This window comes from Papio anubis, chromosome 1 (assembly GCF_008728515.1).
Source record: "Papio anubis isolate 15944 chromosome 1, Panubis1.0, whole genome shotgun sequence".
NCBI lineage: Eukaryota > Metazoa > Chordata > Mammalia > Primates > Cercopithecidae > Papio > Papio anubis.
Genome location: NC_044976.1, coordinates 131,450,180 through 131,472,566, shown reverse-complemented (window position 1 = coordinate 131,472,566; position 22,387 = coordinate 131,450,180). Strand labels below are relative to the sequence as shown.

Sequence of the window (22,387 nt, the reverse complement as noted above, 5' to 3'; positions counted from 1 at the left end):
CCAAGGCAAGCCCCAGGTCTTGGACCCAAGAATTCTGGTCTCTAAGGGAGTCAGTCACCTGCTTACACCCCAGACGCCATCACCCCACCCCAGGGCTCTGACATCACCTTCCCTGACCAATGAACGAAGTCCAAGCAATGGGTGAGGATGTGAATGTCAGCTACCTCCCCCACCCTAGGCCCTGTGGTTGCAAAGATGCTCTAACAGGAAGTGGGTTAAGGAGCTGCACTGCTTCCTGCCCCCTAAAGCTGAGCGGGGCGAGGAGGGCGAGTGCCAGGCTGGGCCACGAGACACAGGACACTGTTTCTTGCCAGGGTCCTGGTAGCTTCCTCTTCAACAGCCACTTCCGTGTGGCCGGGGCCCCAGGGGCAGGAGCTGCTGCCCGTTGCCCAGGCCACCCTCCACCCCCTAGTTGGGAGCCCTGCCTCCCTGGGGCCGGGCCAAGCCCAGCAGCTGGCTGGGATCCCATGGGGGACTGGTAGGGCACAGGTCTTGGGGGACAGAGGTGACCGGGCCAGTGCCCTGGGGCTCTGGCCATGAAGTCTCGGCAGAAAGGAAAGAAGAAAGGCAGCTCGAAGGAGCGGGTTTTTGGGTGCGACTTGCAGGAGCACCTGCAGCACTCAGGCCAGGAGGGTAAGGAGGCCGGCTCAGCTTCTGCGGGGTGGGTGGGGAGGCACTGGGTGTCTGCAGCCCGATGCAGCCTGAAGGGCAGAAGCAGTTTCCGGTTCTCCTGGGGAAGGGGCAGTGGCCTGGGGTCACCATTCAAGAGACCTGTAAGTGGGCAAGACAGGAAATGTGTCTCAGTGAAGAAGGCAGGGCGGCTCCCTTGTGTAACTTTCTGGGGATGGGGTGGCTGAGGGGATAAGAATTTGAGCACCCAGGGAGCAGTGAGGTGGAGGATGGAGAGACTGGAAACCGAGGAGGAGTGGATGAAACATTGGGCAGGTGCCTGGGAACAGGAGAGGGAGGGTGAGGTGAGAGGGTCAGGAGAGGAGTGACTGAAGGGGAAATGATTATCCTTAGGTCTGAATGAAAGGAGACAGGAGAATGGCCCCAGAAGGGTCTCAAGATGGCCCTTGAGGCCGGTGGTTTCCTGGCTGGAGAACACCCAAGGACAAGGTCATGGGCTCTGTTCCCACCGCAGCCTTGCTGGGCTGCAGGGGAGGATGTGGGGCTGGAAATAGCCTCTGCCTCCAGTCTCTGTGATTCTCTTGTTCTCCCTATGCAAAAGAGAAACAGGTTCAAAGTGGGGGGCAAGGGGAGAAGCTGCTGAAATGGGGAAGAATGAAAGAGAGGGCGTGAGGCCTGGCTTGAAGCTGGAGGTGGAGGGTGCAAAGGAGGGTGGGTGTGGAGCTCTCTGTGGAGCTCACCCATCTCCCTCCTTGGGTTAGCTTAGAGTGGGCTTTGAAGCCAGAAGGACCAGGGACAATATCAAGTTCACCACGGGGTCTGGCATGGAGCAGTCGCTCAAAATCATTTCTTGATTCAATTTGAAATTGAACCCAGGTATCCTCGCTGCCCAGCCCAGCTTGTTTTTGGCACTTCAAGCTCCTCCTAGAGAAGGGCATAATTCTTTCCCCACTCCACCCCATCCCACCCCACCCCAATCTGTCATTTCCTCTTTGTCCCCTCCTCTGCTCTGGGCTGTGGTGCTTGCAGCGGAGGGAGGGTGATGGTGGTTCCCAGATCATTTCCTGCTCTTAGCCCCACCCCTGCGTCCCCAGACACCTCCTTCCCCTTTTCTCCTCCCTCGAGACGACCCCTATCCCCACTGCCCTTGGTTAAGGGAAAGCCCACACCCCAAGGAAGAGTGTTAAACAGCTGAAGCGAGCTTATTTGGCCTTCCTCTTCTCACTGGGCAGAGTGGAGGTGGCACAGCTATCAGTGCAGGACTTACTCCTTTCTAAGGGACTCCTCTCAAGAGCTGTGATTCTTAGCCAAGGACCACGAGATTTAATTGGGGATGATGTTCTCCTCCCTGCTCAATGCAAACCCTCAGTTCAGCCTTTCCTGGTACTGCCCTTTCCTGTGGCCCACCAACCAACCCTGTCTTGAAACACTGAACCCATAGCCAGCCCAGACCCTGCTCCTATAACCCTCCTGGCCTCTTCCTGCATTCCTAGCAGGGAAGGGGCATGCTCTCTAGAGGGGACAGACATCTGACTGCTGAGTCCTGATCCTAGGTGAATCCCAGAGCAGGAGACCAGAACCTCACCTGAACCCAAGGGTGGGTTTATCTTGGGCACCAGAGTAGCAGTGGTGGCCCCTTCTATCCCCCAGGTCTTCCCGGTACAGAGAGGTGGAAAGTGGAAGGAAGGACAGAGAGAGGCTGGTGTGGTTCCTCTCTTTAACCTAACTTCCACAAAAAAATGAAAGCAGACAGATCTGTGTTTTTGGTTAATTTATCCTCCCTGATCATGTTGGTCTCCCCCATAAGGGCTGGGCGCAGTTGCTCACTCCTGTAATCCCAACACTTTGGGAAGCCGAGGTGGACAGATTACCTGAGGTTGGGAGTTCGAGACCAGCCTGACCAACATGGAGAAACTCTGTCTCTGCTAGAAATATAAAAATTAGCCGGGCAGAGTAGTGAGCACCTGTAATCCCAGCTACTTGGGAGGCTGAGGCAGGAGAATCTCTTGAACCTGGGAGGCGGAGGTTGCAGTGAACTGAGATTGCACTGTTGCACTCCAGCCTGGGCAACAAGAGTGAAACTCCATCTCAAAAAAAAAAAGAAAGAAAAAAGAAAAAGGAAAGATTGGGGTTGATGAATTTACTGATTATTTTCATTCCATATTTCTGTCATACTTTATTCAACAAAGAGCTTGGGATGACTTTCAAAACCTAAAACTTTACAAAAAATTAGAATAAATGGTTGAAGGAAAAACAAGAAGAGAAAGATCAGCACCCAGGAATGCATATTATGTGGTTCTATATGGTTCTTAAAGGTGGGCTCTGAGCTTCCTAGTGGTTAAAGAGGTAAACATAGCCGGGCGCGGTGGCTCAAGCGCCCCGTTCCAGACACATGTGCTTTTAAGTGACAGCAGGCTATTTATGAGTCAAAAGAGTTGGTTTAGCATTAGGCACCCAAGATTACAGCAGCAGTTCAAGTAGGGAGGGCCTGCCCTGCTCTACACACATTCAATGCACAGGAACCACAGTCAGTGGGATCCTAGAAAATGGGAGCAGGTACTGAAAGGATGGATGGTGAACTGTAGGGCTGAGACTAAGACAAGGCAAGAGACGTGACTAGGGTGCAAAATTTAAGGAAGCACTCACTTTCAGTGTGGTACAATTGCCCTAGGTGCCTCTTTTTTTTTTTTTTAGATGCAGTCTTGCTCTGTTGCCCAAGCTGGAGTGCAGCACCACCATCTCAGCTCACTGCAACAGCCTCGAGGTTCAAGCAATTCTGCCACCTCCCAGCCTCATAGGTAAGCTGGGACTACAGGCCGCGCACCACATGCCTGGCTAATTTTTTATACTTTTTTTAGTAGATCCCCGGGGGTTTTGCCATGTGCCCAGGCTAGTCTTGGGCACTCCTAGGCTCAGGTGATCCACCTGCCTCCAGCAGCCTCCCAAAGTGCTGGGATTACAGCCGCAGGCATCACCACGCTGGGCCGCTAGGTGCCTCATTCTCAAGGAGGTACTCAAGACTGTGCATGGGCATGGTTGGCATCTGCATGGCCCTGAGAATAACTGCTTCCTTAAATTTTGCACACTAGATGCTTCCCTAATCCCACCCAACTCCTGGCTGTTGTGTGCAGGAGGATGAAGGGTCTGGAAGCCAGGTTGTATAAGGGAGTTGAAGATTGTAGTTGGCTGGGGCGCTTTGGTGGCTCCATATAATCCCAGCACTTTGGGAGGCCAGGCAGGTGGATCACTTTTAGTCAGGAGTTTGAGGCCAGCCTGGCCAACATGGTGAGACTCTGTCTCTAGTGAAAATACAAAAATTAGCTGGGCATGGTGGTGTGCGCCTGTAGTCCCAGCTACTCGGGAGGCTGAGGCTGCAGTGAGCCAAGATTGCACCACTGCATTCCAGCCTGGGCAACAAAGTGAGACTCTGTCTCAAATAAATAAATAAATAAATAAATAAATAAATAAATAAAATAAAATAAAAGGGCTGGGTAGCAGTGGCTCACTCCTGTAATCCCAGCACTTTGGGAGGCGAAGGTGGACAGATTACTGCCTGAGTTGGGGTTAAGGACCAGCCTGACCAGCATGGAGAGCTCTGTCTCATAGAAATATAAAATTAGGCCAGGCAGGTAGTGAGGCACCACCAATCCCAGCTACTTAGGAGGCTAGAGACAGGAGAATCTCTTGAACCTGGGAGGTGAGGAGGTTGCTGATGAACTAGAGATTGCACTATTGCCTCCAGCCTGGAGGCAACAAAGAGTGAAACTCAAATTACTCAAAAAAAAAAAAAGAAAGAAAGAAAAAAAGAAAAAGGAAAAGATTAGGGTTAGTGAATTTACTGATTATTTTCACCATTCCATATTTCTGTCATACTTTATTCAACAAAGAGCTTGGATGACTTTCAAAACCCTAAAACTTTACAAAATTAGAATAAATGGATTTGAAGAAACAGAGAGAAAGATCAGCACAGGAATGCATATTATATGCTTAGTTCCTATATGGTTCTTAGAGAATTGAAACCACAGGCTTCCCTGAAGTAGTTAAAAAAATTAAACTATAGCGAGTAGTGGGCTCAAATCCCAGCACTTTGGGAGGCCGAGGCAGGCGGATCCTGAGATCCAGGAGGTCAGAGACCATCCTGGCTGACAGTGAAACCCCGTCTCTACTAAAAAATACAAAACTAGCGAGTGAAGCGCCTATAGTCAATACTGGGAGGCTGAGGCAGGAGAATGCGTGAACCCAGGAGGCCCGGGCTTGCAGTGAGCTGAGATCCGGCCACTGCACTCCAGCCTGGAAAGCAGAAGCGGGAATCCCGTCTCAAAAAAGAGAGGTAAACTATAAGACCAGGCCCCAGTGGCTCGCGCCTGTAATCCCTGTGCTTTGGGAGGCTGAGGCGGGTGGATCCTTGTGGTCAGGAGTTCGAGACCAGGCTGGCCAGCATGGTGTGACCCCATCCCTACTAAAACCACAAAAATTAGCGGGGCATGGTGGCTGCATGTCCTGGCTACTCAGGAGACTGAAACAGGTGCTAGATAAGCCCCAACTCAGCATAAAGTAAATAAACAAACACCAATCCAAGTGCAAGACTAATGGGCCCATAAGAAAAAAAATTAGGTTTAGAGGAGAAACGGCTTTCCTTTCCTTTTCCTTTCCTTTCTTTTCCCTTTCCCACTTTTCCCTTTCTCTTCCCTCCCTTCCTTCCCTTCCTCTCTCTCATATCTCTTTTATTTCCCTCCTCCCTTTCCCTCCTTTTTGCTTTTCTTTCTTTTCTCTTTTTCTCTTTTCTTTCTTTTCCCCTTCCCAGCCCTTCCCAGCCCCTCCCTTCCTTTGCAGCCCCTCCTGGTGACCAGGCTGGTGCACAAAGGTGCCATCATCACTCACTGCAGTCTCTCAAACTCCTGGGCTCAAGCAGTCCTCCTGCTTTAGCCTCCTGAGTGGCTGGGACTACAGGTGTTAGCCACCCTGCTCATTTTTTTATTTTTTGTAGAGAGGTCTTGCTGCTGCCCAAGCTGGTCTTGAACTCCTGGCCTCAAGTGATCCACCTGCCTTGGCCTCCCCAAACTGTGGGATTACAGGCATGAGCTGCCATGCCAAAACGCAAAGCTTTTCTGACACTGATATATGAGGCGCATTTCTCTAATGAGTCCTAGATTAATAGGACCAATGTTTTCATTGCTTAATATTCTCCATTAATTCTCAAGGGATGTTGGCTGATTCTCATAGTGAATTGAATTGCTGAGTCATTTTAACAAACATTTATTTAGCTGCTCTATTATTTCCAAGCATTATTGCTAGATGTTAGGAGAATGTGTGCCATGGGAGGTATAAATATAAAATAAACTAATGCAACAAACATAAGGAAGTGCTACTCAAATACAAACATGAACAAGCTGGGTGTGGTGGCTCACATGCCTGTAATCCCAGCTGGGAGGAACCCAGGGCAGGCAGATCTTGAGGTCGGGGGTTTGAGACAGGAGAAACCCGTCTCTACTAAAAATACAAAGTGTTTGAGCATGGTGGCAGCTGCCTGTAATCAGCTACTGGGAGGCTGAGGCCAAAGGCGTCGGCGAACCTCAGGCTGAAGGTTGCGTGTAGGCCAGAGATTTACCGTGCTCCCACTTCCAGAGCAACAAGTGAAACTGCATCTCAGGCTCAGGCTCTGGCTCAAACAAAAACAAAAACATGAACAAAGACTGTAGTGGAGTTATAATATAGATATAAGAAAAAGAAAAAGGTTTAGAATTGGAGACTATGTTCTGATGGTACTTTTTTGTTTTTATTTTTGTTTTTTTGGGGCCAGGGTCCATCATCACACCCGGTTTCTGGAGTGCAGTGGTATAATCTCAGCTCACTGCAACCACTACCTCCCAGGTTCAAGCAATTCTCCTGCCTCAGCCACCCAAGTAGCTGGGACTACAGATGCATGCCACCACACCAGGCTAATTTTTGTATTTTTATTACAGATGGGGTTTTGCCATGTTGGCCAGGCTGGTCTCGAACTTTAGACCTCAAGTGATCTGCCCACCTTGGTCTACCAAAGTGCTAGGATTACAGGTGTGAGCCACCGCACCTGGCCCAAGATGTGTTTTAAGGAATGCATAGAAGTTCACCAGGCAGAGTCATAGGGAGGGTAATTCCAGGCAAAGGAATAATATGAGTAATGGTACCAAGGCTTGTTAATGGACTAGCAAAGGGCTGCATCATAGGATTTGTGAAGGAATTGTCTAGAGCTGTGGCTGAAATGGTGTCTGGACCCGATTTGTGAAGGGTCTTACATACCAGGCTGAGGAGTTTATATTTTATTTTGTATCTGTGAGGTAAGCAATGGGGATTAATGTGGGGCAGAGTAGGATGTATGCTAGGCAAAGGATCTAAAGTGGGAAGTGCTTTGGAAAGATAACTACATGGCCTTGTGGAGATGGGTTTCAACACATGGTGTTTTTTTTTTGTTGTTGTTGTTTTTAAAGACTGAGTCGAGTCTTGCTTTGTCACTAAAGCTGGAGTACAGTAGCACAATCTCGGCTCATTGCAACCTCCATCTCCTGGGTTCAAGCAATTCTCCTGCCTCAGCCTCCCAAGTAGCTGGAATTATAGGCGTGCGCTGCCACACCCAGCTAATTTTTGTATTTTTAGTAGAGACGGGGTTTTACCATATTGGCCAGGCTGGTCTCAAACTTCTGACCTCATGTGATCCACCCACTTTGGCCTCCCAAAGTGCTGGGATTATAGGTGTGAACCACCGTGCCTGACCTGGTTTTTGAGGATCTATCATGTATGAGACACCATGTCAGATAATATAAGGAATAACAAGATGGATCACACTTAGATTTTGTCCTTAAGAAGCTTACAGTCTAGTAACAGGAGGGGGCCTGGGGTTGGGAAAGAGTACAGGTTTTTGCACCCTTGATTAGAGTCCTGCCTCTAGCAAGTGATTCTCCTGCCTGTGCTTCTTTGATCCTCAGTTTTCTTATCTGTAAAATGGGGACTAGAACATCTAATTTTTAAAGTTTTTTTTTTCAGATATTCTTGTATTTGATTGTCAAAGGTCTGTCATCCAGAATATCTAATTTTTAAGATAAAATGATAGAAATACATATAAAGAGTCGGTTAGTGGCTCATTAATTGTATCCCAGCACTCTGGGAGGCTGAGGTGGCTAATGAGGAGAACAGATCAGCCTGGCGCCAAACATGTGAAAAACCCTGTCTCTACTAAAATATAAATTACCTGGACATAGTGGTGGGTGCTCAGTAATTCCAGCTACTAAAGAGAAAGGCAGGAGGAATCGCTAATTGGGAGGCGGAGGCCAGCAGTAAGCAAAGATCACGCCACTGCACTCCAGCCTGGGCAACAGAGTGAGACTGCTCCCAAAAAAAAAAGTCCCTGGACTCTGGCCTCCTCTGCTCTCCCTCACCAATCCAGATTACCTCTTTAAAATAACTAGTAATTACAGATGCTTCTTTTCTTTTTTCCTTTTTTTTGAGATCTGAGTTTCTTCATTTTGTTGCCCAGATTTGAGCAAGATCTCTCACCTCACCAAACCTGCACCCCTGGGGTTCACATTCTCCTGCCCTAGTTTTAGTTGGACTACAGGCAGCCACCATGCCTGGTAGTTTCTTGTTTTGAGAGGTTTCACCATGCTGGTCAGGCTGGTCTCAACTCCCGACCCTTGTGATCCACCCCACTCTAGCCCCCTCCCTAAAGAAAGAATTATGAGCCATCAAGACATGGTCTAAGAAAGACAACTTCTCTTCTCTTCTTTCTTTTCTTTCTTTTTGTGATAGGATCTCTACTCTGCCACCTAGCAGGCCAGAGTGTGGCTTCTTGCAGCCCTTGCCTCCTGGGCTCAGGTGATCCTCCCATGTCAGCCTCCTGAGTAGCTGGAACTGGTGCATGCACCACTACAACACCTCTATCTCATGTTTGTATTTTTTGTAGAGACAGAGTTTCCGCATGTTACTCAGGCTGGTCTTGAACTCCTGGGCTCAAGCAATTCACCCGCCTTGGCATCTCAAAGTGCTGGGCTTACAGGCGTGAGCCACTGAGCCCAGCCTGACAAATTTCACTTTAACAAAGGCAGAACTTTCTAACAAAGGGCTGACTGGGGTAGTTTGAAGAGGCAGTGACCTCCCAGGACCTTTAGGACCCACTAAGCAGAGATACTGTAGAGGGGTTGGCAGGTTGAAGCTGATGACCTGTAAGAATCTTTCTGATGAGTTTTTATTCCATGGGCTTTGCCCATGGTCTCACCAAATTCCCTTCTCTGAGAAATTCCATTTCTCAGACCCAGTGCAGTCTCTGACCACCCAGATTTTTTGATTTCTGTGTCTCTGCCCCGTCTGTGTCCCCAGTGCCCCAGGTGCTAAAGAGCTGTGCAGAATTTGTGGAGGAGTATGGAGTGGTGGATGGGATCTACCGCCTCTCAGGGGTCTCCTCCAACATCCAGAAGCTTCGGTGAGTCAAACAGAGTGGGAGGGCTCTGTGACCAGGAGGCCAGGGAGCCAGAAGGTCATAGTAAGAGTTGCTGAGGACAGCAGAGACGGGGAGTGAGAGGCAGTGGGGAGAAGGAAACACAGATGCTAGGTAAGGTCCCAGGGAGGTCTCTAACAACCCCTCGGGAAAGGTGAAGACAATGGTCCCTCCCCCAACTTAGCACACACACACATATACAAACTCCACTCTCATATACACCATTCCCACACACACGCCCGACTTAAACAAACAAACAAACAAACAAAAAAACAACTTAGGTTGGGCGCAGTGGCTCATGCCTATAATCTCAGCACTCTGGGAGGCTGAGGTGTGTGGATCACCTGAGGTGAGGAGTTCAAGACCAGCCTGGCCAACAAGGCAAAACTCTGTCTCTACTAAAAATACAAAATTAGCTTAGCAGCACACACTTCAATTCCTGAAGAGCTGGGATTTTAGTGCAGTGAGAATTGCCCAACTCCAGGAGGCAGAGGCCGCGCAAGAGAGCCAAGGACGCGCCCCACTGCACCTCAGCCTAGGGTGGATAAGATGACTCGCTCACAACAAACCAAAAAACTTAGATGCAATTTACATATCACAAAATTCACCGTATAAAAATGTATAATTCAGTTGTTTTTAGTGTATTCACATACTAGTCACATAGTATATTTACTTTAGATAGGACAAAGGCACAATCACAACGTAACTCCAGGATACTTCTACTTTTTTTTTGAGATAGAGTCTCACTTGCTGCCCAGGCTGGAGGGTAGTGGCACAATCTTGGCTTCAGCTGCAACCTCTGCCTGCTGGGTTCAAGTGATTCTCCTGCCTTAGCCTCCTGAGTAGCTGGGACTACACCACCATGGGTGCACACCACCATGCCTGGCTAATTTTTGTATTTTTAGTAGAAATGGGGGTTCTACCATGTTGGCCAGGCTGGTCTTAATTTTTTGCAATTTTTTTAAGACAGTTCTCTGCTGCCCAGGCTGGAGTGGTACATCTTGGCTCACTGCAGCCTCTTGGCCTCCTCGGGTTCAAGTGATTCTCCTGCCTCAGCCTCCCGAGTAACTGGGACTACAGGCATACACCACCACACCCAGCTAATTTTTGTATCTTTAGTAGAGACGGGGTTTCACTCTGTTAGCCAGGCTGCTCTTGAACTCCTGACCTCAAGTGATCTGCCTGCCTTAGCCTCCCAAAGTGCTAGGGATTACAGGGCGGAGCCACCAAGCACCCTGGGCTGGCCTGGGTGGGACATTTTTTTTTTTTTTTTTTGGTGATGTGAGTTCCTCCTGCACTGCTGCCTCCAGGCTGTAGTGCAGTGGTGAGACTTTGGCTTACTGCAGCCTCCTCCTGGGTTCAAGCGATTCTCCTGCCTCAGCCTCCTGAGTAGCTGGGATTACAGGCATATGTCACCACGCCTGGTTAATTTTTTTTTTTTTTTTTTTGAGATGGAGTTTCACTCTTGTTGCCCAGGCTGGAGTGCAATGGCACAATTTTGGCTCACCACAACCCCACCTTATGGGTTCAAGCTGCATTCCCTGCCTCAGGCTGCTGAATAGCTGGGATTACAGGCTAGCACCACCATGCCTGGCTAATTTTGCATTTTTAGTAGAGACGGGTTTTCTCTATGTTAGTCAGGATGGTCTCGAACTCTCGACCTCAGGTGATCCCCCTGGCTCGGCCTCCCAAAGTGTTGGGATTACAGGTATGAGCCACCGCACCTGGCCTACCTTTTTTTATTATAGCCATCCCTGTAAATGTAAACTGATATTTCAATGTGATTTATATTTGAGTTACTTTTCTTATTTTTCTTTTCTTTTGCTGAGACTGGGTCTCACTCTGTCACCCAAGCTAGAGTGCAGTGGCATGGTCATGGCTCACTGCAACCTCTACCTCCTAGGCTCAAGCGATCCTCCTACCTCAGCCTTCTGAGTAGTTGGGATTACAGGCATGAGCCACCTCCCTGGCCTATATTTGCATTTCTGTAATAGGTACTGATGTTGAACATCTTTTCCTGTGCTTATTGTCTACTTGCATATCTTCTTTGGAGCAGTAGCAGTGTTTTTTCAAATCTTTTGCCCATTTTTCCCCCTTTCCTATGGTGCCAACTTTGCCTGTTTAAAAATTTGGCTTATTTGTTTAGCCTGGCATGGTGGTGGGTGCCTGTAGTTCCAGCTACTCAGGAGGCTGAGGCAGGAAAATCGCTTGAACCTGGGAGGCGGAGGCTGCAGTGAGCCGAGATCGTGCCACTGCACTCCAGTCTGGATGACAGAGTAAGACTCTGTCTCAAAAAAAAAAAAAAAAAAAAAAAAAAAAAAAAATTAGCTTATTCGTCTTTCTAATCATTGAATTATGAGAGTTCTTTATATGTTACAAATACTAGACCCTCAATCAGATATGTTGTTTGCAAATATTACTCCCATTTTGTGGGTTGTCTTCACTTTTTTAATAGTTACTTCTGGCTACAAATGTTTTTAATTTTGATGTTGAATGTATCCATTTTTTTGTTTGCTTGTGCTTTTAGTGTCATATCTAAGAAACTGTTGCCTAATCCTAGGACATAAAGATTTACACTTAAGTTTCTTTCTAAGAGTTATACCCACCCATATTTACACGTACCCAGTGGCACAAATTTAGGACCATACCCTATTGACTCTTACATACCCTTGCATTGTTACACATATCTACAGCTACCTCCCTAACATATCCCTGTTCATGCATCGATCCACTTACCTGTACATGTACCCATCCTCACATTCACATCTACGTGTCAACATATGCAATACCTTATACTTACTAGCTTATACGTGTACGTGTCCCAACATTCTCCTTCCAAGTCCCATACATGTTGACCCATAACCATGCCGGGACCCATCTCTACAGGGACCCACCTCTCCCCACATCACCCCAACCCCTACCACTCCTGACCACACTGTGCCTCCCCAGGCAGGAATTTGAGTCAGAGCGGAAGCCAGACCTGCGTCGGGATGTTTACCTCCAGGACATTCACTGCGTCTCCTCCCTGTGCAAGGCCTATTTCAGAGAACTGCCAGATCCCCTACTCACTTACCGGCTGTATGACAAGTTTGCTGTGAGTTGAGAGGCAAGGGGGTGGAAGACACGGCTTAGGGGTGGACAGCCTGGTTTTGACATCCCAGGTGTGCCACATACCAGCCAGAGTCCTAGTGATCCTGAATGAAAGAGACCACAGAAAAACTTACTGGGGAAAAGACCCCACCTCCCGAAATCTCCTAGCCCCTACTACCTTTGTCCTGCCCCATCCCTCTTCTCTTCACTCCCCCTCTGCTATGTCCTTCTTTCTTCTAAGGCCTGCAGATTGCACACAGCACAGTGGTGAGACTTGGGGAGGTAGAGGCCAGATTGTTGTAGCTGGAAGGGCCTTGGAAAGCACATAGACCAGAGCTTCCCTACACTTAAGAGAATGAGAATACTTTGTAGAAGTCAAATTTTTTCAAGGATGTCTCTCCATTCACTGTAATTGTGTGTTGAACATCTTTGATTTTTTTCTTTTTTCTTTCTTTTTTTTGTTTTGAGATGGAGTCTCACACTGTCACCCAGGCTGGAGTATAGTGGTGCAATCTTGGCTCACTGCAACCTTCGCCTCCCAGGTTCAAGTGATTCTCCTGCCTCAGCCTCCCGAGTAGCTGTAGAGCCTGCCACGATGCCTGGCTGATTTTTTGTATTTTTGGTAGAGACAGGGTTTCACCATGTTGGCCAGGCTGGTCTTGAATCCCTGACCACAGGTGATTCACTCTCCTTGGCCTCCCAAAGTGCTGGGATTACGGGTGTGAGCCACTGCACCCAGCTTGTTTTTTGTTTTTTGAGACAGGGTCTCCTGTCACCCAGGCTGGAGTGCAGTGGTGTGATCACAGCTCACTGCAGCCTCGATCTCCCAGGCTCAAGTGATCCTTCTGTCTCAGCCTCCTGAGTAGATGGGACTACAGGCGTGTACCACCACGCCTGGCTGATTTTTAAAATTTTTAGTAGAGACAAGGTCTTGCTGTGTTGCCCAGACTTGTCTCAAGCTCCTGAGCTTAAGAAATCCTCCCAACTCAGCTCCCAAAGTGCTGGGGTTATAGGTGTGAGCCACTGTGCCCAGCCTGAACATCTTTTAAATGTGAAAACACATGAAAAATATGCTATTTTGAATTGAGTAACACTTTAAAAATAAGTTGCACTTTATTGAGCACAACAGCACTGAGAGACCCTAAATGCTAGCAGCACCCTGCTCAGTCCACACTGGCTAGGTTGGGGTGGGAGACGGCTTTCCTGGACACACTGAAACAACTCGGTGGTCCCTGGGGCATCCACAAGGTGGCACCACTGAAGTATCCCAGTACCAGAGCTCTACGGATGGAGGATGATAAGGTAGCGAGTTGCCAAGTTCACAAAAGCTATTAAGTGGCATAACCAAAATTCAGCTGCCATCTTTGTGGACCTCAAATTCTGAGCTCTCTCTACCATGTCAGTGCACTACAGATGATGTAGGATGGGGTAGCACAGAGTCCAGTGCTCATTGTTCCTGAGAACTTGGTTAGGAGCTCTGGGGAGTAAGCAGGGGCATTGCTGGATCACTGATTCCTGCTTATTGCACCCTTCTCAATCAGGAGGCTGTAGGAGTGCAATTGGAACCTGAGCGCTTGGTCAAGATCCTAGAGGTGCTTCGAGAACTCCCTGTCCCAAACTACAGGTATGTGGCGCTCCACATCCGCCCAGCAACCTGAGACAACTCATTCACTCTCTGCCCGGAGCCTTAACTGGGTCCTACTGACTCCCAGGTCCCAGCCCTAATGCCTGCCCTGTGCATTCCCTGTGTGATCCCTGCCCCCGCTTTCTGCAGGACCCTGGAGTTCCTCATGAGGCACTTGGTGCACATGGCCTCATTCAGTGCCCAGACCAACATGCATGCTCGCAACCTGGCCATAGTGTGGGCTCCCAACCTGCTGAGGTAGGTGCCTGTGTGAGCAGTATATGGGGATCCTGTGAGGCACTGGCCTCTGGGAGGCTGCTCCCAGGATGAGGTGTGACTGTATGGGTACACTGGAGAAGGATGTGGGGCTCACGAAGCCCAGTGAGAAAAGGAGGTTCAAGATTATGTTGGGTCAGATGGGCCCCATCCATTTTAGTCCCTTCTCTGTGATCAAATAAAGTCCCTAAAAGGCAGGACTTTTGTGTTTTCCTACAGTGTGTCACTGAGCTCAGGGACTGGAACATAATAGTTCCATGTCAATTTTTTTGTTTGTTTTTGAGACAGAGTCTTGCTCTGTCACCCAGGCTGGAGAGCAGCAGTGTGATCTCAGCTCACTGCAAACTCTGCTTCCCAGGTTCAAGTGATTCTCGTGCCTCAGCCTCCTGAGTAGCTGGGATTATAGGCATAAGCCACCATGCCTGGCTAATTTTTGTATTTTTAGTAGAGAGACAGGGTTTCACTTGATCTTGAACTCCTGACCTCAAGTGATCCACCCACCTCCTCCCTGTGCAAGTGCTAGGATTACAGGTGTGAGCCACTGTGCCCAGTCTCAGGCCAAATGTTTGTTGAGCAAAACGTCTTGCAGTCTGTTGGCTGCACTCACTGTGCATATCACTTACTGTGGTCCAAGACAGATTATGAGAAGTCCTGTAATTCACCATAAAATTCATTATAAACTAGACACCCTGGTATGCAAAGGAAATAGAGATTAATCCTGAGGAGGGGTCCAAGAAGGCTTCCTTCCTGGAAGTCTTCAAGTAGCATTTGAGAATTGGAAGAATAATGCATACAATTTAAGAGGTAGAGATGGAGTTAAGGTCATTCGAGAGAGACAGAGAGAGAGAGAGAGAGAGAGAGAGAGAGAATAAAGTATTTTCAGGGAGAATCTGGATTGGGAAGTTTGGTGGGGCTGAGGGGGAGAATAACCCCACATCTTCACAGGTCTAAGGACATAGAGGCCTCAGGCTTCAATGGGACAGCAGCCTTCATGGAGGTGCGGGTGCAATCCATCGTCGTGGAGTTCATCCTCACACACGTGGACCAGCTCTTTGGGGGTGCTGCCCTCTCTGGTCAGTGTCTTTCCTGCCCTCCACATATGCCACTGTTTGGGGAGTCAAGTCAGTTATAGACAGCCTTGCAGATCACCTGGTTCAGTTGATTCTCATACAGGGATGTTGGTAGTGGTCACATGGAGAGAACCCTGGGGAGATAACGGTGCAGTCAGGACTTGAGAAGACCTCTTCTGCTGTCAGTCTAGGGCATAGCTTGACCTCTGAGTCACCATCCTGGCTCCCAAGGCTAGTGATCGCTCATACCCACCCCCAGCCCACCAGGCCAACGTCCTGGGATCTCCCGGCCCTCTTTGTCCATGAGGGTACTCTTTTGAGGTGATGGACATGGAGGTACTGTCTCTAGGGGCTTCTGAATGTATCCCTAACCTGGTAGTTGGTGAGGGGTGATGAAGGATTGGGTGCCTGAGGTCCCTCTCTTGGCTCTGTTCCTCACTGGTCAATTCCTTTCCTTTTCCCAGGTGGTGAGGTGGAGAGTGGATGGCGATCACTTCCAGGGACCCGGGCATCAGGCAGCCCTGAGGACCTTATGCCCAGGCCCCTGCCTTATCACCTGCCTAGCATCCTGCAGGCTGGTGATGGACCCCCACAGATGCGGCCCTACCACACTATCATTGAGATTGCAGAGCACAAGTAAGGCCTCCTTCCTGGGCCTTCCTCCCCAGCACTGACCATCATGTTCCAACCTCCAATTATGCCCCTCCATTCTTTGTAGGAGGAAGGGGTCTCTGAAGGTCAGGAAGTGGAGGTCGATCTTCAATTTAGGTCGCTCTGGCCATGAGACTAAGCGTAAACTTCCACGGGGGGCTGAGGACAGGGGTAAGTCTGGGGAGATGGGGGGAGCTCTGCTGAGGGTGCACAAGGCCCTGGCTCTACCCACATCCCTGTCTTACAGAGGACAAATCCAACAAGGGGACACTGCGGCCAGCCAAAAGCATGGACTCACTGAGTGCTGCGGCTGGGGCCAGTGATGGTGAGTATAGGGGTGCATTTCTGTATGTGTGTGTGCTATGTGACCAGCATGGGCTTGTGTGTGCGTGTGAACATGCAGCCAACTGTGTTCAATCATTTCGAAAAATATTTAATGAGTACCTATTACATATCAGTCACATTGTAAACATAGCTGAACGCTATGTTTACAATGGTGAGCTCACTGTCTAATCTATGGGTTTGTTGATGAGTGTTCATATGGGAAGGGACAGCATGGGTGTGTGGTGATGGTGGTGATGGTGGTGGTGGTGGTGGTGGTGGTGGTGGTTGTGGTGGTGGTGGTGGTGGTGGTGGTGGTGGTGGTGACGATGGCCAGTGACTGTATCTGCAGGGAAAGAGGGGAGTTTCCTAGGTATGTGAAGGTGAGGTGATCTTTGACCTACTGGCTGGGTGAAAAGTTTGCAGTAGTGATCAAAAGAAGCTGGGCCTGGTGCCTTCCAGGCTGTCCTTGCTCTCAGGCCTGAGAAAGCAGAGAGCATTCTCCAGAGCCTTCTTGAGATGTCTAGGCCCCTGGAGCTTAGGCCATTGCCTACCTGGCCCTCTTTTTTCTCCACAGAGCCAGAGGGGCTGGTGGGGCCCAGCAGCCCCCGGCCAAGCCCATTGCTGCCTGAGAGCTTGGAGAACGATTCCATAGAAGCAGCAGAGGGTGAACAGGAACCTGAGGCAGCAGCATTGGGTGGCACAAACTCTGAACCAGGCACACCACGAGCTGGGCGGTCAGCCATCCGGGCTGGCGGCAGCAGCCGTGCAGAGCGCTGTGCTGGTGTCCACATCTCAGACCCCTACAATGTCAACCTCCCACTACACATCACCTCTATCCTCAATGTGCCCCCGAACATCATCTCTAACGTTTCCTTGGCCAGGCTCACCCGTGGCCTTGAGTGCCCTGCTCTACAGCACCGGCCAAGCCCTGCCTCTGGCCCTGGCCCTGGCCCTGGCCTTGGCCCTGGCCCCCCAGGTGAGGACCCATTGATTGATCAAGACTGGGAAAGAGGACTAGAACTCTAGGCTGAAGCTCTGATGCTGGAAGATCCACCCTAGGAAGGGCAGAGGCCTCAGCCCTTGGGCTTTGGGGTGGTTACCTTCAGCTGCCTCCCTAGATTCAGGATTGGGGAAATTCAGTAATATTATCAGGTTATGTGAAATCTATGGAGAGGAGATCGCTAGCAGCCTTCAGAACATTGATGTACCCAAGAATAGGGGCTTGTGTGAGAAACATACAGCAGGGATTACTAAAGACAAATGTGGGAATATATAATAGATAGATGGGTAATAACAACAGTAACATCAATACTATCAGCTAACATTTATCAAGAGTTTATAGGCCGCTGTGGGCTCAAGCCTAAATCCCAGCACTTTGGGAGGCCAAGGCATGGATCAAGCAAGGTCAGTCAGGAGATCAACAAGACTATCCCATAACACACGTGAAACCCCATTCCTACTTTAAAAAATACAAAAACTAGCCGGGTGAGGTGCATGGATGCCTCAGAACTGCAGCTTACTCGGAGCTGAGGCAGGAATGGGCGAATCTGGAGGCGGAGCTTGCAGTGAGCTGAGATCCGCCACTGCACTCCAGCCTGGGAGACAGAGTGAGACTCTGTCTCAAAAAAAAAAAAAAAAGAGTTTATTAGGCTGGCTGCAGTGGCTCAAGCCTGCAATCCCAGCACTTTGGGAGGCTGGCATGGGCGATCACTGGCTATCAGAGACCTGGCACCATCCTGGCTTAACACAGTGAAACCCCGCCTCTACTAAAAATACAAAAAATTAGCCAGCTGTGGTGGCGGCACCTGTAGTCCCAGCTACTCTCGGGAGGCTGGGAGGCAGAGAATGGCGGGAAGCCAGGAGGGCGGAGCTTGCAGTGAGCCGAGATCCTGCCACCGCGACCTAGGCCTGGGTGATGAGCAAGACTCTGTCTCAAAAAAAACAAAACCAAAAATAAAAAAGCTTCTATTATGTACTGGCTGGGCATAGTGGCTCATGCCTGTAATCCCAGCAGTTTGCAAGACCTAGGCGGGTGGATCACCTGAGGTCAGGAGTTCGAGACCAGCCTGCCCAACACGATGAAACCCCATTTCTACTTAAAATGCAAAATATTGGCTGGGTGTGGTGGCAGGCTTCTGTGGTCCCAGCTCCTTGGGAGGCCGAGCAGGAGAATCCGCTTTGTACCTGGGCGGGGCAGAGGTTGCAGGAGCTGAGATCGCACTCCACTGCACTCCAGCCTGGGCGCATAAGAGCAAACTCTGTCTCAAAGGAAAAAAAAAGAGTTTATTTTCGCGCAATTCGCTAGGGCCGGGCACGTGGCTCACGCCGTAATCCCAGCACCTCGGGCTGAGGCGGGTGATCACTGAGGTCAGGAGTCTGAGACCAGCCTGGCCAACATGGTGAAACCCCATCCTATTATTAAAAAAAATACAGGTCAAGGTGAGTGGCTCACGCCTGTAATCCCAGCACTTTGGGAGGCTGCCATGGCTGGATCACAGCTCACGAGATCGGTGACCCGTGAAACCCCGCCTCACGGGGCCATAAAATTAGCCGGGCGCTGCTGTGGCTGCCTCGTGGGTCCCAGCTACTCTCGAGGCTGGAGGCAGGAGAATGGCGGCGGAACCCGGAGGTGGAGCTTGCAGTGAGCCGAGATCGCTGCCTGCACTCCAGCCTGGGCGACAGAGCCAGACCTGGCCTCAAAAAAAAAAATACAAAAAAATCTTTAGCCGGGCATGTGTGGTAAGGCATGCCTGTAATTCCAGAGACTCAGGAGGCTGAGGCAGGAGAACTGCTTGAACCCAGGAGGTGGAGGTTGCAGTGAGCTGAGATTGTGCCACTGTACTGCAGCCTGGGAGACATAGTAAGATCATTTTAAAAAAAGTTCCAAAGTGCTATGATTGCAGGAATTAGCTTGTTTCATTTTCTCATAATCCGTATGTTTCTTCTGTGAGACAGGATATTGTACAGGTATTGTCATCCTTATGTTACAGCAGTGGAAACTGAGACTTAGGTTAATCAATTTGCTATTTATTTAGGTAGAAGTAGCAGAGCTAGGATCTAATCCTTGCTCTGCCTCCAGTTTCCAAAGTGTCACGCATGAGAAGTCCTGAGGCAGGATAGGATAGTGGGTAAGAACATGGGCTACAGAGTTAAGCAGACTTGGGTTCAAATTTTGGCTGTACTGCTTATTGGTTACATGACCTTAGACAAATTGCTTAATTTTTCTGAGCCTCAGTTTCCTCATATGTAAAATGAGGACAATACCCCACATAATAGTTTTGAGGAAAAAATAAGACAATGCATTGTAAAATGTATAGCACAGTGCTTGGCACCTGGCAGGGTCTCAATTAAGGTAGCAAGCCAATAATTAAGGACATTGGTCTGAGAGGATCAGTCATTCAGAGTAGCAGTGCTGGGAGTGCTGGGCCCCTGCTATATCAATGCTAGGAGGACTCACATTTGGGTCAGGGCTTGACCTTTGTATTCCTGGGACTACTTCTCCCCCAACAGATGAAAAGTTGGAAGCAAGTCCAGCCTCAAGTCCCCTGGCAGACTCAGGCACAGACGACTTGGCTCCTGCCCTGGAGGATTCCCTGTCCCAGGAGGTGCAGGACTCCTTCTCCTTCCTAGAGGACTCAAGCAGCTCAGAACCTGAGTGGGTGGGGGCAGAGGATGGGGAGGTGGCCCAGGCAGAATCAGCAGGAGCAGCCTTCTCCCCTGGGGAGGACGACCCTGGGATGGGCTACCTGGAGGAGCTCCTGGGAGTTGGGCCTCAGGTAAGGAGAGCCGTGCTGGGTTTGGGGGTGGCATGGAGTCAAGTGTGGACAGGGCCTTCTGGTCCTGAGCCACCACGCTGTGCCTACAGGTGGAGGAGTTCTCTGTGGAGCCGCCCCTGGATGACCTGTCTCTGGATGAGGCACAGTTTGTCTTGGCCCCCAGCTGCTGTTCCCTGGACTCCGCTGGCCCCAGGCCTGAAGTTGAGGAGGAAAATGGGGAGGAAGTTTTCCTGAGTGCCTATGATGACCTAAGTCCCCTTCTGGGACCTAAATCTCCAATCTGGGAGGGTGCAGGGAGTCTGGAGGGAGAGGCAGCAGGATGTGGAAGGCAGGCTCCGGGAGAGGCTGGGGAAGAGCAGGCATGCTGGGAAGTTGGGGAGGACAAGGAGGCTGAGCCTGGTGGCAGGCTAGACATCAGGGAAGAGGCAGAGGGAAATCCAGAAACCAAGGTGGAGGCTGGAAAGGCCAGTGAGGATACAGGGGAGGCTGGGGGAAGCCAAGAGACAAAAGTCAGATTGAGAGAAGGGAGTAGGGAAGAGACAGAGGCCAAGGAAGAGAAGTCCAAAGGTCAGAAGAAGGCTGACAGTATGGAGGCTAAAAGTGCGGAGGAACCAGAAGAGCAGTATACAGATGAGGAGAAGGAAAAAGAAATTGAGAGAAAAGAGGCTGAACAAAGAAAGGAAGCCCAGGTAGAAGCTGAAAGGGACCTGGAGCAAGGGGCCCAGGAAGATCAAGTTGCTGAGGAGAAATGGGAAGTTGTACACAAACAAGAGGCTGAGAGAGTCAGAGAGGATGAGGACAAAGGACAGAGGGGGAAGGGGGAGTATGAAGCAAGAAAAGACCAAGGAGATGGTGAAGACAGCAGAAGCCCAGAAGCAGCAACTGAAGGAGAAGCAGGGGAGGTCAGCAAGGAACGGGAGAGTGGGGATGGAGAGGCTGAGGGAGACCAGAGGGCTGGAGGGGACTATTTAGAAGAGGGTACCCTCTCTGAAGGCTCAGGTGTAGAGTCCCTGGAGGTTGACTGTGCCAAAGAGGGCAATCCTCACTCTTCTGAGATGGAAGAGGCAGCCCCACAGCCACCCCAGTCAGAGGAGAAGGAGTCTGAGGGGCAGCCCAGTTCAGACGGCTGTCTATGTCCCTGTTCCCTTGGCTTGGGTGGCGTGGGCATGCGTCTAGCTTCTACTCTGGTTCAGGTCCAACAGGTCCGCTCTGTGCCTGTGGTGCCCCCCAAGCCACAGTTTGCCAAGATGCCCAGTGCAATGTGTAGCAAGATTCATGTGGCACCTGCAAATCCAAGCCCGAGGCCTGGCCGGCTTGATGCGACTCCTGGAGAAAGGGCTTGGGGGGCCCGAGCTTCTCGATCCTCTTGGAGGAATGGGGGTAGTCTTTCTTTTGATGCTGCTGTGGCCCTAGCCCGGGACCGCCAAAGGACTGAGGCTCAGGGAGTTCGGCGAACCCAGACCTGTACTGAGGGTGGAGATTACTGCCTCATCCCCAGAAACTCCCCTTGTAGCATGATCTCTGCCCATTCTCCTCGGCCCCTTAGCTGCCTGGAGATCTCACCTGAAGGCACGGAAGGGTCTGGATCTCGGAGTCGTCTTAGTCTGCCCCCCAGAGAACCCCAAGTTCCTGACACCCTGTTGTCCCCTCAGCGCCGATCGTATGCATTTGAAACACAGGCTAACCCTGAGAAAGGTGAGGGACTGTGATTAGGACCACAGCCCTGGGCAAAGGGGACCAGTAAGTTGTCTTGAATCTCCAGGGTTCCTGACTAGCTGTCTCTTCTGCAGTCTAAGCAGCTGTAGTGCCCAACTCTATAGGCTTTGGCCCTCCAGCTTCTCTGACTGTGGGAGGCACTGCCTTGTCTCAGACACAAAGCACTTATCTCTTAGGAGATTCCCAAGAAAGTCAACAAGATCTTGTTCCCAGGGAGTGGGTTACTGGCCAAAGGGAACATAAGGTAGGCAGAAAAGTTAAAAGAGTTTCTTAAAGTGAAGACTGGAGAAGTTCCTCCCTTCCTCTGAGCTATGAATCTCTCTTCATGAAAGCCAAAGGTAGAGACGGGGGACAGGGCCAGGTTAGGGCCTTCCATACACAAACACTTCTAGAGTTGCCCATTCCTGTTCTGCTCTTGGACCCTTAGATACCTTCTGTCCTTTTTAGATCCAGATTAAGAGAAACGTTCAGGAAGCTCTTTGAAACCCTCAGTATTTGTTGGAGGGACTGGACTCCTCTCCAGCTCCCTACCCTCTGCCTCCAGTCACCATGTGCAAGAGAGATCCTGTACAGATGTCTCTGGGCTCTCGTTTTTCCTTTAGAATAACTTCTTCCTATTTCACGAAAGGGAAATGGTGTCACTCAGGCCCTGGGACTGCTTCTCCAGCCAGGTTGGGGCCATAGGTCCCACTCTAGTGAAGGTCAATGTCTCAGAATAAAAGCTGTATTTTTACACGTAGTGTGGAGTCTCATTACTCTTATT

The 22,387-nt window shown here is 50.0% G+C and overlaps 1 protein-coding gene across 3 annotated transcripts; it reads left to right on the top strand.

The window, feature by feature from the left end:
• Positions 1-214: 214 nt before the first annotated feature.
• On the top strand, positions 215-22,363 carry ARHGAP30 (Rho GTPase activating protein 30). Of its 3 annotated transcripts, none has more exons than XM_003892939.5 (12): positions 215-633; positions 8,980-9,082; positions 12,047-12,191; positions 13,729-13,811; positions 13,962-14,069; positions 15,033-15,160; positions 15,622-15,793; positions 15,876-15,979; positions 16,056-16,133; positions 16,707-17,108; positions 19,643-19,908; positions 19,998-22,363. In XM_003892939.5, the coding sequence occupies exons 1-12, from the start codon at positions 537-539 to the stop codon at positions 21,615-21,617; spliced, it is 3,306 nt and encodes a 1,101-aa protein (XP_003892988.1). In that variant the 5' UTR covers positions 215-536; the 3' UTR covers positions 21,618-22,363. The 3 variants fall into 3 exon arrangements, with proteins under 3 accessions (XP_003892988.1, XP_009183291.1, XP_009183296.1); XM_009185027.4 differs by having other exon boundaries at positions 279-633; positions 19,643-19,737; XM_009185032.4 differs by lacking the exon at positions 8,980-9,082 and having other exon boundaries at positions 526-633.
• The last annotated feature ends 24 nt before the right edge of the window (positions 22,364-22,387 follow it).